This window comes from Podarcis vaucheri (assembly GCF_965113315.1).
Source record: "Podarcis vaucheri genome assembly, chromosome: 1".
Taxonomy (NCBI): Eukaryota; Metazoa; Chordata; class Lepidosauria; order Squamata; family Lacertidae; genus Podarcis; species Podarcis vaucheri.
In genome coordinates this window covers 81,038,523-81,054,691 of record NC_138759.1, presented here as the reverse complement: position 1 = coordinate 81,054,691, position 16,169 = coordinate 81,038,523, and the positions used below count along the sequence as shown (strand labels likewise).

Here is a 16,169-nt window from a genome sequence, read left to right as displayed (position 1 = left end):
AACACAGTGGCTTTGGAGGGAGGTACAGTATACTGAAGAAGCCAGAAGTGGAAACATTTGCTTTGAAACTTTAATATCTCTGTGTTATTAGTTACTGTAATAAATGTATGATATTAGGCTTGTATTTGAGCAAGCAGAAGGACTTCTGTTACACAGTTGGACTTCCCCCCACCCCATGTGGCTCCTAAATCTGTTCTGGGGGTTCCCCCAACCCTCTGGAGCTGGCTTTGGGATAGCATGGGACAGAAGTCCTGTTGCACAAGTGGAAGTAATTGAACTCCTACATTTGTTAGTTGAATATCACCTTTCTGGTATTGCATCTAACTGCATTCCTCTGGGAGCCAGCACTTTCTGAAGTGCTGTGTGATGCCTTAAAAATCCTATCAGTCACTTTGTGTACACACACACACACACACACACACACACACGTACATACCCATAACAATATCTATGTCTCTTAGAAGAGGAGGTAAAATTTTGTGGCAAGAGATATAAAAATATTAATAGTTTTTTTTAACAATAGTCTTGAACCAATGGAACCCTGTAGTAAATCCTGCTTTTCGTGCTGAAAAGAGGGAGCTCATGCACACCTTGTTCTCACAATGAGCTGTCACTTTTGATAAAATGTGAGGCTGTTTCAGAACGAAATATTCTGTTTTGGAAAGCAATTCCCTTTTCTGAAGGAATTGGGTTCCTTAAGCCTGAGGCAATATTTTTAATAAAAATTCTCTCTTGACCCTCACCCTTTCGCCCACTAGCCAGCACCTAGGATTTCACCAGGAAATATGCTTGCTCCCCTTTGCAGCATGCTTTCCTTATTTCAGTTTTCTGCCCTGGTGGAGGAAACCTGTGTTAGGATCTCCAACCCCTTCAGGATTTATGAAGCTAGATGAAGCGGTGTCATGTCGCATTACATGGCGAAGTATTCTGGATGTGTTAAAACACTACATAACCTTGAGTGGGATGACAGGACACAATTTTCCTATTGTAAGTGACATTGGTAGCATTTGTGGAATTGCTTTATCTTTCTGGATATGCATGGATTTTAAGATACTGTCTGCAACCTGCTAATATAGATGGGTTTATGTTTCAAGGTTATAGTTCATTCTTCCCATCTGGCAAACAAGCTGTATGGGTGTACTCTTCAGCATCTACCTTCTGTGGGTGGGGATGGGGCAGAACTGTTTTGGCACAAGGCTTCCCAAGACTTTTCAGTCTATAAGTGTCCCTTCACTACATTTCTACCTAGAAGAAAGAAGATTCCACCTAAACATTAGGAAGAACTTCCTGACAGTAAGAGCTGTTCGACAGTGGAATTTGCTGCCAAGGAGTGTGGTGGAGTCTCCTACTTTGGAGGTCTTTAAGCAGAGGCTTGACAACCATATGTCAGGAGTGCTCTGATGGTGTTTCCTGCTTGGCAGGGGGTTGGACTCGATGGCCCTTGTGGTCTATTCCAACTCTATGATTCTATGATTCTAAGGTGTTTCTTTCATGTTGGATTAAGAAGTCATGTCTCTGCAGATCATAAAAAGATTTAAATTTATGTATGTGGGGGGGGGCTGACACTTTTCTACTTTGATAAAGAAATTATGCAGCTGGACAACAAATTAACTTCCTTGCATGAAATTTTAGGTCAGGGTATCCAATGTGGTGTTCCCAATATGCTTTTGGCTCCAGCCTCCATCAGCCTCAGCCAGCATGGCCAATGGTCAGGGAAGGAGGAAGTTGTAGTCCAACAACATCTGGAAGGCATTATAATTATAATTATTTATTAAATTTGTATACCGCCCTTCATCCGTAGATCTTAGCGTGGTTCACAACATAAAATGCAATATAAAAACACAAAATACATGATAAAAATAAGAACAAGAAACACAAACCAATGAACCCCACCCCTCCACCCAGAAACCCATTTAAAAGGGAAATAAGATGTTAATCAGCCAAAGGCCTGGTTGGCTACTCCTGCATAGTTAATGTGTTTCAAGATGCCCCTGTGGTCCTTAGTTATAATGTTATAGACATGTTTTTTTCTGGTTTTTTTGTGGTAGGTTGGAATGGTCCCTAAGAACCCCCCAAACACTGATGTGAATTCAGCAGTTATCAGGAATAAATGAGATACACAGGAGTAGGGAACATTTTCTTTTCAGGGTCTTTAGTACAATATTATGTATTTTACCTGCTGTGTCCATGGTTTGCCTTCCAGGCTGCTGACTGTTGATGTTATAATACGCCAGCAGTCAAGCTGCTAAAGCAACGAATGCAAAGCACGTACCAGAAAGAGAGATGAAAGATGTTCTTTCTTTTAACAGATTATCTGGATTGCCCACTATTTATACTATGTACTTTTCCTTTCCAGCTGGAAACTGCCCCCCATTTGTTTCACATCTCAGCTTGAATCCTTCATAATGTACACCAAGCCAATTACATTGTTTTGTGTTAGGAGTCAGATGGTCAGAAATGTTGTTTCTCTGTGAAATCTCAATATACTCAGTGTCCCGTCCCCCCGCCACCCCACTTTCCCATTGCTTTTGAAATTCTTCCTACAACTTGTGTTTCTAGAATGCCAGGAATGCCAAAATGTAAGTTGGATCAGGCCATTCTTCAGTTCCATTTGCTTTGAGCCGTTGAGACTGTTTAAGCATCTGGCATGTGTCTTTTTGAACAACGCTGACTTCTCTAGCCTCTTCTTTCTCCCTTTGGATCTTATTGGCTCCTGTACCAGCAAATAGGAGACAGAAGCCATTTCCAAGCTGTCACTCTTTTGTGGGGAATGGCCATAGCTCAATGGTAGGCCATCTGCTTTGTATGGAGGAAGACCAGGTAGAAATGGGAATGTTCTTTCCAAAACCCCAGACTGCTGCTGCCGGACAATGAAGACAACATTGAGCTGGATAGACCAACATATAATGACCCCCTAGCTGTAAACCAGCAAATTTAGATTGTGCAATTAAAGTGGTTGTGGTGCTCTTGTGCAGCAAACCTGCTTCCAACCCCCCTGGAATTTTCGTGGTAAGAAAAGTGATTGTGGCATGTAACTTGCACACAAATAAAGCAGCATGAAGTCTCAATAAATAACAGTGTTGTAAAACATTCATGCAGATTTTGTGCACCTGTATCAGGATGAAAGCTCAATCAACTGGCTGTCTGGAAGAGCCCTGGGATGAAGCTATTGTATTTTAATATTTTGTACTATTGTATTTTAGTATTTTGTTGGATATAAATCATCATCATCTCAGCAATGGGCGCAATAGCACAACTGAAGTCTATTGCAGTGGCCCTCCCCTTAAAGCTATCCACTACAAGCAGAGTTGGCATTCTGCAGTGGATGCAGCTGACGCCACTGCCAGAAGACCCAGTGCAGTGCAGGAGAAGCTGAGATACATGAGGCCTGGTGGTGACTGGGCAGTGTTTCAATAGCACCTTGATTATACAAGAGCACACAGAGGCCTTGTTACAAATCTCAGGGTTTATCATTAATATAACCTGGTCATTCCTAAATTACTGGATCAAAGATTAAAGTTGAATTCTAAATATTTATAACGGTTTTCCTATTGCCCAATCATTTTTATTTGTTTGTGCTGTGCAGGAGGAAGTCTTGCAAATGAATTTCTGATCGATGAAGAGCTATATATTAGATGGCTGCAGATTGTGACTTTCCTTCCTGTGATGTCTTTCCATACTCCACCGTGGGTCTGTTGTGATGACTGGGTAGGTATATCAACTACCACTGGTATGCTAATGATAATATTCTGCTCTCTTGGTACCTGAATTCTCTCCCTTAGTTCTTACTAATATTTTTTATCTCCACAATGTCTCATTTTGGATGATTCACCACCACCAAAGTTTAAGGTGGATTAAACAGTATACTCTGTATGTCTTCTCTGAAATCATCACTTCCATCTTCCTTGACACATCATCAGTACTCTCATCCAGGACTGGCCCAAGGCATTTTGCTGCCTGAGGTGAAGGACAAGATGGTCCATTTCACATACAGAAGCTAACTGGACCAGCAGTTGAATCTTAATCTAACACTGGTGGTAGGACAGGGTCCTCTGCCACACCTGAGATAGCAAGTCAGTTTATAGGGGCCAGGACATGCCATGTAGCATATACCGGTATAGCTCTGTCCTCTAACATAGGGGCTTAGGAGGATCAGCAAGGTGGCTGTAATTGCTGCCTAGGGAAGCTGCTTCACTTTGCCCAAAGGTAGGGCTGGCTGTGAGCTTCAGTTTTGCACATGGGGTGTGGGGGTGTGTTATGGAGAAAGGGAGGGGGAGAGAAATTTGCCTCTGTGTTGTTCGTCAGCAAAAGATTCTGGTGCCAGATCTTGCAATATATTTCTTCTTAACACTGCCAACATTTGCTTTTTCTGATTTCATAGAAACTCTGGTTCAAGTTCTTGTACTTTCTTGCCTCAGCTATCACCAGGGCTTTCTTATACCTCATCTTAAATTCTTATTTCAGCCCTAAACTCTGCTGCATACCTTGCTCATGGCATTCTACCATTCACAGTCTTCTTTTTTGCTTCTCTTAATCAGGATTCCAGCTGGGGTCAGAGGTGAACTGGCCTCACTCCAGGCATTCGGCTGGAATCCTTGTTGACCTTCCGTCTGCGTCTCCCGGCAGGCAAGGTCGTAAATCGGCGATCCTCCTCAAACGTGAGGAGAACACACCCTCCTCCTTCTCTCCCTCCCTGCACTCCCCAGGGAGAGGAAGAAAGGACAGACAGGAGTCCTATTTACATGTTTTATTCCTGTCATTCAGCAGTACAGAGAAAACGTGTCTGTCCTCTCCAGACTCCGGCAGTAGAGTCTCAGCTCCACCCCTGCACTTCCAGTACAGGTCAGATGACACTCTGAGCTAACACCTGGTGCTCAGTACAGAGAATGGACTGCCCCTTTTTCCCACCAGTACAGTTCCAGACCACAACATCCTGTTTTGCTTTACAGCCACCTGCAGCTGGCTTTTGCATTGCTGCTTTTTCCTGACACAAATTACCCCCTCCTCCTAGTTGCTTCATGCTGTGTGCCCCATCTCTCCTTTCTAATTCCCCTTTCACATTCTTTCTCCCACTATTAATTCTGTTTATACTAATCTTCTTATCTTAGCCCTTTAGCTATGCTCTCTTAGTCCTTTAGCTATGTTCTAGAGCTCAGCTGAAACGTCAAAGAAGGCAGTTTTCTGAAAAAAGAAGGCCACCTTACAGAATTTGCTCTAAATATTCTATACCAATTTGTTTGTGGTTGCTGCCATTCTCCTCCTCTCGACACAATGCTGGCTACAGGAGTAGTGGTAGTAAAGACTAGCACAATAAGAGACTGAAGAGATGGTTTTCATCCAAGCTGAAGGATGAGAGACTTAGATAGGCTGGGATTACAATACCACTAAAGTCATATTTTATTGGCTACTCTGGGTTGGATTCACCTAGGCATCCCTGTCAGGAGAAGACCTGTGCAAGGACTTTTGCTTATACAACACAGCTCCTCCCCGCCCCCTTCCTTCCCCTGTGCACACTCTGAAATTGGCTCAGTTGAGAGAACCTCCATTACAACACACAGTGTGGGGGAGGGTGGAATCCCTGCAATGCTTGTGCAGATGGATTGATTAAAAGAGTGTGACATTGAATTCCACCCTCTGTATCTACTCCCTTTGGGAGAACATAAATCAAACTAAAATACCTGCTTCTCTATTGTCTTCTCCACAGCGTATTTAAATAATATGCTGAACTTCCTTTCTTTCAGGTGCTGAATCTCACCAGGCACTATGTTCAGACACATCAGAGTTTTGTGGTGCCTCTTGTTGAAAAATACAGCAAGGAGTGGCTCTCTGTAGGATACCCTATTTTTCGACCTGTATGGTGGCTCAGCCCCACTGAGTCCATTACCTTTACAATTGATGATGAATTTCTCATAGGAGATGAGGTAAGAAATAAATTTTACTCCAGCATGTTTTGGACCAGGAAGGGCATCTCAGGGACTGAATATTTTCTATAAGGCATTTGGATTTATATTAGAGTACTGAACATTTCAGTTCTCTGCGGGTTTTGAAAATTCATGTAAAGTTACAAAGGTAAAATAGAATACTTGATGATAGAAAACCCTCATAAATTAAAATTGGCAGAAAACATTTATTATAGCTAGAATTCTGAAAACATGGAAGAATTAACTTTGCTGAGGAGGAATCAGCATGACTTCTGTAAATGGAATTCTTGCCTCACTAAACTTTTGGAACGAGACACATTTAGATTGTCCAGTCAAAATGTAAAATCATACAATGATAGTGATGGAAGGGACCTTGAACACCACCTGCCCAACTTCTTGCTCTGTGTAGGAAAACAGAGACATATGTGATCCAGTGGACATTATATATTTGGGGTGTGTGTGTGTGTGTGTGTGTGTGTGTATCTGTCTGCCTCTATCTTTATCATCTTCCTCCCAAATGACTCCTACAAAATGTTACCAGAAGGTTCCAACATTAAAGCATTAAAAACAGAAAACTAAGACTAAGAATAAAAGTGCATTACTAACAATGGATGAAAATCACCCATGAGGTCTTCCAATGATCTGTGTTGGGATCCATGCTGTTTAACTTAATCATGAAGGACTCAGAGTCAGAGGTGAACAAAAGTGTAGAAGGTGACACAAAACCACTCAGGATGGTGAAAACCCAAGCAGTGTGTGAAAGCTTTCTTCTAACTGAGCAAATGGGCAGTAGAATGGGCAATGTGATTCAGTGCAAGGAGGTCCAAAGTGATGCTTGCTGGGACATGAAAATCCTAATATATGAAGTCTAACTTGGCTGTGACTATTCAGGAAGGGGATCTTGGAGTCAGAATGGAAAGTTCATGAAGAACAGCAGCTCACGTAGTGGCAGTGTGTAGGGAAACATAAATCTCATGTTAGCTTTATATTTGATCCCCTAAAAAAAAAATCCCTATCACAATGCCGTTACATAAATTGGTGGAATGCCTGTATTTCGCTCCAAATGAATACTAAAGGACAGGAGAAAGATACAGAGCAGGCAAGTAAATAATCAAGAGGTTGGAGTACCCACCACATGAGAGTCTAAAAACTTTGCATGTAGAGATTTTTAAGTTTACAAAAAGTCAAGGAGGACATGATTGAGATGTACTTATTGTATTGAAAAAGGTGTGGGGAGAAAGCCAATCAAGAGCCAAATTTTGATTTAAGGTTTATTTGGCCCATTAACTTCTTGTGCTTGGAAAAATAGAATGGATCTAAACGGTTTCTACATGTCCAGACATCTGGCAATTTTAGCGTCAATACATTAAGTGGGGGTGAAGGAGTGGCTAACTTCTTCATGTTCAGGGTCTGATGTATTTTCCAGACAGTGAGCGGGATGCTGATGGTATAAAACATATGCTAATACTGTAAAGGACTGCAAATTTTTTTGTTGCAAAATTTTACTTCTGTGTCAAGTCTGCCTGGCAAGCCAGATAAAACTGCTTCAGGGTCTAGATCTGGCCTGGCAGCAGCCCATTATCCATCATGAGGGCAGAGCTGCAAACTGGATTCCTCACAGGAATGCGACTGTGATGGACATCAGAAATGGAGGAGAGAGATGAATATATGATCAGTTGTCCAGCTTCGAAGGTTATAGCATGATTTCCTTATAAAGGTGCAGGTATCTGACTTGTTTAAGGTAGCATCCCTCAGAATCTACTCATAACCTAAAGCACAGGGTCTCCACCAATGGTCCCTGACTAAGTATTCCAGAATGTCGTCCCAGTACTCCCCAGCTATAACTTGCTATAGAAAACAACACTTTCTCCCTGACTTTGGCCTGTCAGATATCCACCCATAGTCTGTTTTGCAGGGTGCAGTAAGCCAAACTATGGCTTACAAGGGCTGCAAAAATGTGCAGGCTCCTGGAGAATGTTTGATGGGTCAAACTTTGGCTTAGCTCAATGCAGCAGTAAAAAGGGCCAGGGAAGAGCAATTGATTCTCAATTTAACAAAAAGCTACCTAATTCTCACTTCCAGAAATGATGTGTGAATTGAAATTGGCACTACTCTAAATTTTGCAATGCAGTTCTCCAATCAATGTGTAAAATAATTAAAAATAAATGCATATATTGGGGGAGGTGTGCATAAAAATGTGTATATTCATAAAAATAACACAACAATGCATTAAATCAGGGAAAACGATGTGCAAAAATGTGTGTATTAAATAAAATTGCAGACAAAAATGTGTTTATTAGGAAAAATTCACACTAAAAAGTTGATGAATCTTCATGAGGGTTAAAAAAAAAGAAATTTGAAAATTAGATGCAGAAAGTGGAGAACTGAATTTAAGATTTGAAAAAAATGAGCAACAAAGAGAAACCAAAATGCGACAGATTCATGCATCCTTTCGTGTAGTTTGACTCTCCCTGTCATATGAACCAGGCCACTGTGACCTCCTTACTAGGTCAACCATTAGTCAGAGAAGTAAATAGCACTTTTAAAACTTTCCCTTTCAACGCTGCCTCTGTCCAGCCACTACATCACATTTACCATTCCTCGCTGGTTTCCCACCATTACCTTCCCTTTGGCAGAGGGTTCACTGGAGTGATTGTGATTTATGTGACATTTTCCACAGCCTCACAAAAGCCCAGCAACATCAGTATTTCAACTGGCAGGTTTACAATGCTTTTAGCAAAGCAAGCAAATGCCTACAGTACCAGAGTGAAATATGGGGCTTTCCATTCAGTGACATTCTAGATCTCACTTTCACTTCTCTCATTTCCTCTCACGCTTCTTTCCATCTGCACCCCGCTCCCCCTTCTATGGCTCCGACTACTGTCATCCTGGAAAATCCATCACCCATCTGTTGGTTTACTTTAGAGTCTTCTACAATAGTCTGGGAAAGCCTGTTGGACGTAGCTGTATGTTACGTTTTTTCTGTGTGTGGCTAGTTATGCAGGAGGTGATGTTTTATGGGGCGTTCTTAGTTGATCAACTTGATTTATTATAGCATGACTGGCTGCGTCTCCAGTGAAGCTTCTGGTTTTTGGTTTGTTTGTTTTTGCTAGCATGGAAAAAAAACTTTCACCTGTATAAATAAGAGACAAAACTGAGGAAATGAGGATACTATAAGAACATGTGTTCTGCTGATACAATAATCACAGATTACGGTGGCAGGCTTTAGAATCTACTTGATAAAGTTCTACATTGGTGACTGCCCATAGATTATAACCAAAGGTTTACCTGTTAATTCATATGACACTTTTCAATAAAAACATGCTGAATCACACATTATTCCATCACTGAATCATGCCCCCCCCACTGTAAATAAATGAGGTGGTATAGTATAGGGATTCAATACCACAGTCTTTTCCTCAGTGGACTAAAACCCGTTGGAGATCAATGGCAGTTAGAGGCCCAGTCTATCAAGACCACTTTCCATATCAACTTTATTGTTTGGGTAACAATCTAAGCACATGTCTCCATTGATTCTGTTGAAACATGATTAGTTTCTCCTTGGCTGTTTGTGAAAAGGAACTCTGGATTACATTGATGGAAGTTTAGGAATGATGGGTCGCAAACAGACCCTGGCCCAAAGAACCACTGAAACTGGCTGGGGTCACACCGTTGTTTGCTCAGTAAGCTAGTTCTTCATGTTGCTCTCTTGGTGATGGTGCCATATGGGTGTAGCCAGGAATTTTGTTGGGGGGGGGCAACCAAAGTTGTTGAGCTTCCCCATTGAAGCCTGAAGTCTGTAGCTATCCAAGTGAACCACAAGAGGCGGTTGAGAGGGGTATATGTTAGAAGAGGACTGAGACATCCTTTCAAATATTACTGTTTGGGTATGCATTGAAAGCACCACATGCATAGCAAAGCCATTGGACTGTAGCAATCATCTTGACTTTGCACTGGTCATAATGAAACCCTATAACCTGCCCTGTATCCTAGAAATGTAGGACAGTGACCATAACTCAGAAGGTCTGAGGTTCCATCCCTGGCATCATGTCCTCTTGCCTCAGACCCTCAAAAGTCACTGCCAGTCAGAAGAGCAGACAACACTGGGCTAGACAGGCAAGCAGTCTGACTTGCTGTAAGTTCCTATATGAGATAGGAGGAAAAGAATGCAAATAAAGAACTATAAAATGCTGGCCCCCTTTTTGTCCACTATAAAATTTAAATAACTATCTCCTCCATATGTGTGTCTTTACATGTTGGGGAAGAATCTTCCACCGCTCTAGGAATACCCTGCTCCTTTTCTCTATGATGCCATTGACTTGGGCAAAAGGAGGCATGGGTGGTGGTACTAGCTGTCCACACCTAGAGGCATCTTGAAACAAGGAAGACTGTTTATGAGATTGATTTCTATGAGATGTTCATGCCAATAATGCCTCCAAGTATTTCAGATCTTGTTTGTCTAGATTAATAAGGCAATTGGGTGCTCCGTTAATGTTATAATCAATTAGCATTAACAAGCAAGTGGAAATAAATTAAAGAGCAGTTAACACTCTAATTTCCTTTGCTGTTAGCATTTCAAATACAGCCAATATCTAATTAAATCTTTTGAAGCACTTTCCTATTTGCTGAATTTATGATTAATGTAAAGACTTAAATATTTCTCCCAGATCAAGGCAATGACACATTGATCTTTAGTGTCTTTAGTTCTGAGGCTGGTGCATGGTAGGATCTAAAGTGTTGCCTTTAATCATATTAAGAAGACTCTCACTGAGGGCTCATTAAGCGCTCAAAGGGCAATGGCGTTTTGTGTGCATTTGAGGCCTTCTAAAATTTACAGTGACTGTTTTAAGAAGAGCAGTAGTTGCCTCATCGCAATCTTTTTGATCAATTATTTCTGCTTTGATGCTTTAAATTGTCTTGGTTACTACTGTATTAGAGAATGTGCAGGGTTAGGAGAGTCTTTTCTCCTGTACTGTCCAAAGTAAAATGTGAACCTCATCCCAGTGTGATCCTTGACCTTCCGCCCTTTAAAATGTAAGATGTAAGATGATTGAAAATCCCTGCATTTACAAGGGAGAAAGGTCCAAGACAAAAATGGGGGTAGGAACGACATCATGTGGATACTCCTACATTTTGTTGCCGTATAGACAAACCCAAAATACAGTGGCCACTTCTGCAAATGGCAACTCATGTGAACAGCCGAATGGTGTGAAAAATGTAGGCAACCTAATATCTTCTGTGAAGTGAAAAATCACAAGTGAGTGGAACGATGAGTGTGTCTGGGTGTGCTTAGTCTTCTTAGACAATGTTATTTATAGAACTTGGAATGTTTTTAGTGGCTGTGATACACAATTCTCTCTCGTGGGCCTGCATGTTTCTCATTGTATTCTGATTCACATAATTGAAAACGGCTTTTGCCTGATTGTGACAAGTTCCACACACCTTGAAGCAGACTATGTAGACGTGCAAGTAATCAGAACACTTGCTCTCACAGACAAATGGACTTTGGGCTGACAGCGAGGGTGTTGGAACAGCTAGTTACCAATTAAACCTTGTGGCAGATGGTTGCTCAACTACCATTGTGTGGAACATACAATGACCTTGCTACAAGTCCAAGGGCTAGTTTCAGTCACCTGATCTTCCTAGTCAAACTTTGATCTTCCTAGGCAAGGCACTCTTTGGTGCCGGTTGGGAACATCTGAAGATGACTTCGGTTCCACTATCAGGTGTTCTGCTTTGAGTCTAGCTGATTCAGTCAGGTGAACAAAGAAGCAAAGCTGCAATGAGGCAGAATGGCAGTGCCTTCTTAAATGGTAGGGTACTACCTTGGTTCTCAAACTTAATTGGTTCTGGAAGTCTGTTCCAAAACCAAAGTGTTCCAAAACCAAGGCGCACTTTCCCATAGAAAGTAATTAATCCGTTCCAGACTTTTAAAAACAACCCCTAAAATAGCAATTTAACATGAATTTTACTATCTAACAAGACCATTGATCCATAAAATGAAAGCAATAATTAATGTTCTGTACTATAAAATAAATAAGAGTATTGTAGATGATAAAAATAAAAATTAATTTTTTTCCTTACCTGCACTGATGATAGTCACTGTTTGGATGGGGGGCTTTTATCCATTTCCACAGTCACACAATCAAACAATCAATCAGTCATAAAACAAAAAACAAGCCACAGTCACAAAAATGAAAAAGCCACACAAACAAAAACTCAAAAAATTATCAAAAACAAAAGCACCAAATATCACCTCAGAACACTGTAATCAGAAACAGAAGGCTTTAATTACGATGGGGGGAGGGGACTTAAATTAGCTGTGCAAGGGTAAAAATGGAAGGAAAAAAGCCTTAATTTTGATGGGGGGAGGACTTAAATAAGCTGCGCAAGGGTAAAACCAGCAGGAAAAAAGCCTTAATAACTATGCAGGGGACTCAAATGAGCTGCGCAACAGTGAAAACGGAAGCTCAGGAGCACATTCGGCTTCTGAGGCAAAGTTCGAAAACCGAAACACATACTTCCGGGTTTGCAGTGTTCAGGTTCCATGTTGTTCTGGAACTAAGCTGTTCGAAAACCGAGGTACCACTGTACTAGGCTTATGCTTGTGTCCTTGTGATCTTTAAACATTAGTAGTAAAACACAGAGGCCCCAGAAAGGGAACAAATCAAGTATGTCAGAAAGCTGTCATCACCTTTGCATCTGTACATGGAAATTCTGTGAGTGAAAGAAATATAATACCCTTGTGGAATGGAGACATTAGTATAAACATTTATATTGACTTCATATTTTATTACCTTTGTTTATGGTTATAAACTCAGGAATAGGTGGCCTTTTCTGGTTATATTGGGGCTAGTTAATATATTCTTCTGTGTCAGAATCCATTCCAAGTCAGGTCTGCACTCCAGAATCCCACTGCCTCATCTGATTCAGTTAAGTGAAACAGACACTCATGACCTGTCCTTAATTCCATAAGGTGAACTGCAGCTGCAGAAGCGTAATAGTGTCAGCATCAATTACAGGTTTCTTATCTGTTGCATAGAGGCCTAGGGCAAATGTCCTAGCATTGCTGTACCAAGATCCTTGTTCTTGGAAGTAGGTACATTTTATTGGAGGTGAAAATGGAAATCATTGCCATTTGTAAAAAGCCATTACACTTTCCAACATGAAAGGCTCAGAGCTTTGACATATATCAATTCCTGAGACCTTGATGCTTTTATATTGATTTCAGTGGATATATTCAGCTTGCGACAAATAAAGGTGGCCATTTCCCCACTTTTGAACTAGACATGATGGCAGCAGGACCTAGCTATGAGTCTTCCTAACTCCTTCTAAATTGGTGCCCGGGTCAATTTAAAGCATGGCATCAGTGGGGGAATTAAATATCCCCATCTATGATTTTCCAGGTGAAATTATTTGAAATGTGTTTTCCTCTTAGCCAGTGTTACTTTTAGCCATGGAGGTCCACTAGGAGAAAAATCAAAGGGGTTTCAGAGAAAAGGCACAGGCAGCAGAAAAGGACATTTTCCCACTTTAAATCTGCTTCACACTTTATAGAAATGGAGCAGCAGATCCATTTCTGTAAACAAGGCAGGCCATCATTCCACTAGTTTGGCCCTTGCATTTTGAAAAGAACATAAATTCAATTTCATGGCAAACATTATTTGTGAAATGCAGCCTACGGTAAGCTGACAAGTGGAATCTGCACTTATAAGATATCATCACATATCTCCTCCCAGAAAATCACTTAAATGGGGCAGCGGGGGGAATCTCTAAAATTGAATCGGACAGTTTCCAATGCAGAAATATGGCCTGCATTAACAAGAAGAGATCTTTTCTTACGATACAGCTAATGCAAAACCAAAGATTGGACTAAGAACATCAGGCCTTTCTGCTGAGCGGCTGGGATCCAAATTTGTGATAAAAGTTCACTTCTGAAAATACAACGTAATGTGTTTGCAACTCCTGGCAATTCCAATTAAAATAAGTATGGACTCAGACTCAAGTCTGTCACTCATAAAGAATCTTTCATGAATTTGGAAAGAACCATTGTGCTGTAATGATGAACATTTGTGCTCTCTAGTGCCTTAGAACTCTGCGTTTTAAAACAAACCAAAAAAAGGCTGCCCTCGTCTTCCCGGAACCTCTCTTTAGATCAGTCTTTGCCCAGTTTGCATCGGTACTGGAATTGTTTTAAAGACGTTCATAACATCTTTTCAATATTTTTAACCGTATTTTTTGTCCCATAGGACGCACCGGCCCATAGGACACACCTAGTTTTTTTGGGGGGAAATAAAGGAAATTTTTCCCCTTTATTTCCCCCCCAAAACCAGGTTGGGGAATCCAAACCAGGTCGGGGAACAGCGGGATGGCAGCGCTGCACCTCCCCGCTGTCCCCCGAGCTTGTGGGGCTGCCAATGTCTTCCCGAAGTGCGGGGCGCTCTGCCCTGGTTGCGCAGAGCTTCCTGAAGCCTGGAGAGCGAGAGGGGTCAGTGCGCACCGACCCCTCTCACTCTCCAGGCTTCAGCGAAAGCCTGTATTCGCCCCATAGGACGCACACACATTTCCCCTTCATTTTGGGAGGGGGAAAAGTGCGTCCTATAGGCCGAAAAATACGGTAATCGTTTATCACTTGTTTGCCGCCCTAGGATCTTTTGGGAAGAAGGGTGGGGTTTTAATAGATGGTGTCAAAGCAAACTTTATTGATTTCACCGTTATGATATAAAGTCATTATCAGAACAGGTAATAGTGTGCTGGTTTCAAGTGAGCTTCACTTTATCAGTGGGGCGATGGCCACCCTGTAGCCAAGGCGGGTGGCACCCTGGTCCCAGGAAGCCCTGCGCAGGATCGCAAACCCCACCCACCTCTTGGAGGGGCTGAGCGGAAATTATCAGTGTTCTGACTACATACTCTAAGGGCAAGGCTACAGCCCTGGTAGAGCATATGCTTCACATCCATTAGATCCCAGGTTCAATGTCTCATGCCTCCAGATAGGGCAGGCAGGCAGTGTCTACACAACTGAGCTTGATGGACCAATGGTCTGAGTATAAAGCAGTTTTCTATGTTCCAGGGCTTCTAACTTTCCTTTTTCAATCCAGGTCCTTGTTGCCCCAATAACTGAACAAGGGCAACGTCAAAGAGATATTTACCTGCCCAGAGAAGGTCAGAAGTGGAAGGACATCAACACGGCGCAGGTGTTTGATGGAGGAACCTTCATCAGGAACTATTCAGTCTCTCTCATGGATGTGCCTGTTTTTGTTAAGACTTTCTAGATTCCAAATCTGACTCAGATCTCAGAAGGTTTCCCTGTATCTCAGAGAAGGATTGCCAACAAGAGCATCCATGTTGACAAGGGGAGTTCTCTCTTTTTCTGAAAAGAGTTTCCAGTCCACTGCAATGTTTCCAGGATCTGTATATTGAAAGAACTATTAAATGTGTGCATTTAAAATAGACTTGACTCCCCACTGTCTGTTTTCCAAAAATTATAAAGTTCTCCAAGAGCTTCTGGTGGGACTACAGCAACTGCTACAATTTTGTACCTTGAACCCCCAGGCCTGTTTTCCTCTTTGCAGAATCTGTTGAAACACTCAGTTTGCAGAGCGGGGAGTGGTGAGTAGGATGATGGGGCTTAGGATGATGGGGAACCTCAGGCCTTGGACTCAAATGTGGTCCTCCAGGCCTTTCTATCTGGCCCTCAGAACATTCTACAGGCCACACCCCTCACTGGCCAGGCTTTCCACCCTGCTTGCATGCTTTTGCCTGGCTGGAATGTGTCCCTCACCTCTGATAATGCTTCTCACTTGTCTGGATGGAGGACAGAGAGGGGTATGTGAGCTTCCTGTACAAAAGTTTACATTTGTGACTCCACTCACATTTGCCTCTGGTTCTGCCCCCCACTGGCCTGTGGTCCTCAGAAGGTTGCTCAGAGGGAATATTGTATAGCCGTCGCGGCTGAAAAGAGTTCCCCACTCCAACTTAGTCCTCCCCCCTGCCTCACTAGCAGATTGTTGTTTGTGATGAAATCCCATGGCAAAATGCAGTCTCTTTTCCAAGACGGATTTGATCGTTTAGGATATTTTCCATAAATGTCTCCAAAATTTGGTTGTGAAAAGGGAACGGACTTTGCAAATTAGGAGAGGAATTCAAGGCTGCCTACCTGTGGAGCAAAAGAAAGGGGAGGGCAATTGATTTTGTGGGTGTGACTTAAAAAATAAACATAAAAACATTATTTGCGGGGCGGGGGGGGGC

At 42.0% G+C, this 16,169-nt stretch overlaps 1 protein-coding gene across 5 annotated transcripts in view; it reads left to right on the top strand.

The window, feature by feature from the left end:
- The window catches only part of LOC309535720 (SITS-binding protein-like), a 34,323-nt gene extending 18,952 nt beyond the window's left edge, over nucleotides 1–15,371 (top strand). For all 5 annotated transcript variants that reach the window (XM_082229114.1, XM_082229115.1, XM_082229113.1 and 2 more), the window contains 3 exons: nucleotides 3,587–3,708; nucleotides 5,742–5,921; nucleotides 15,020–15,371. In XM_082229114.1, coding sequence (XP_082085240.1) covers nucleotides 3,587–3,708; nucleotides 5,742–5,921; nucleotides 15,020–15,193 — 476 coding nt within the window. In that variant the 3' untranslated portion in view covers nucleotides 15,194–15,371. The remainder of the gene's footprint in view (nucleotides 1–3,586; nucleotides 3,709–5,741; nucleotides 5,922–15,019) is intronic.
- The last annotated feature ends 798 nt before the right edge of the window (nucleotides 15,372–16,169 follow it).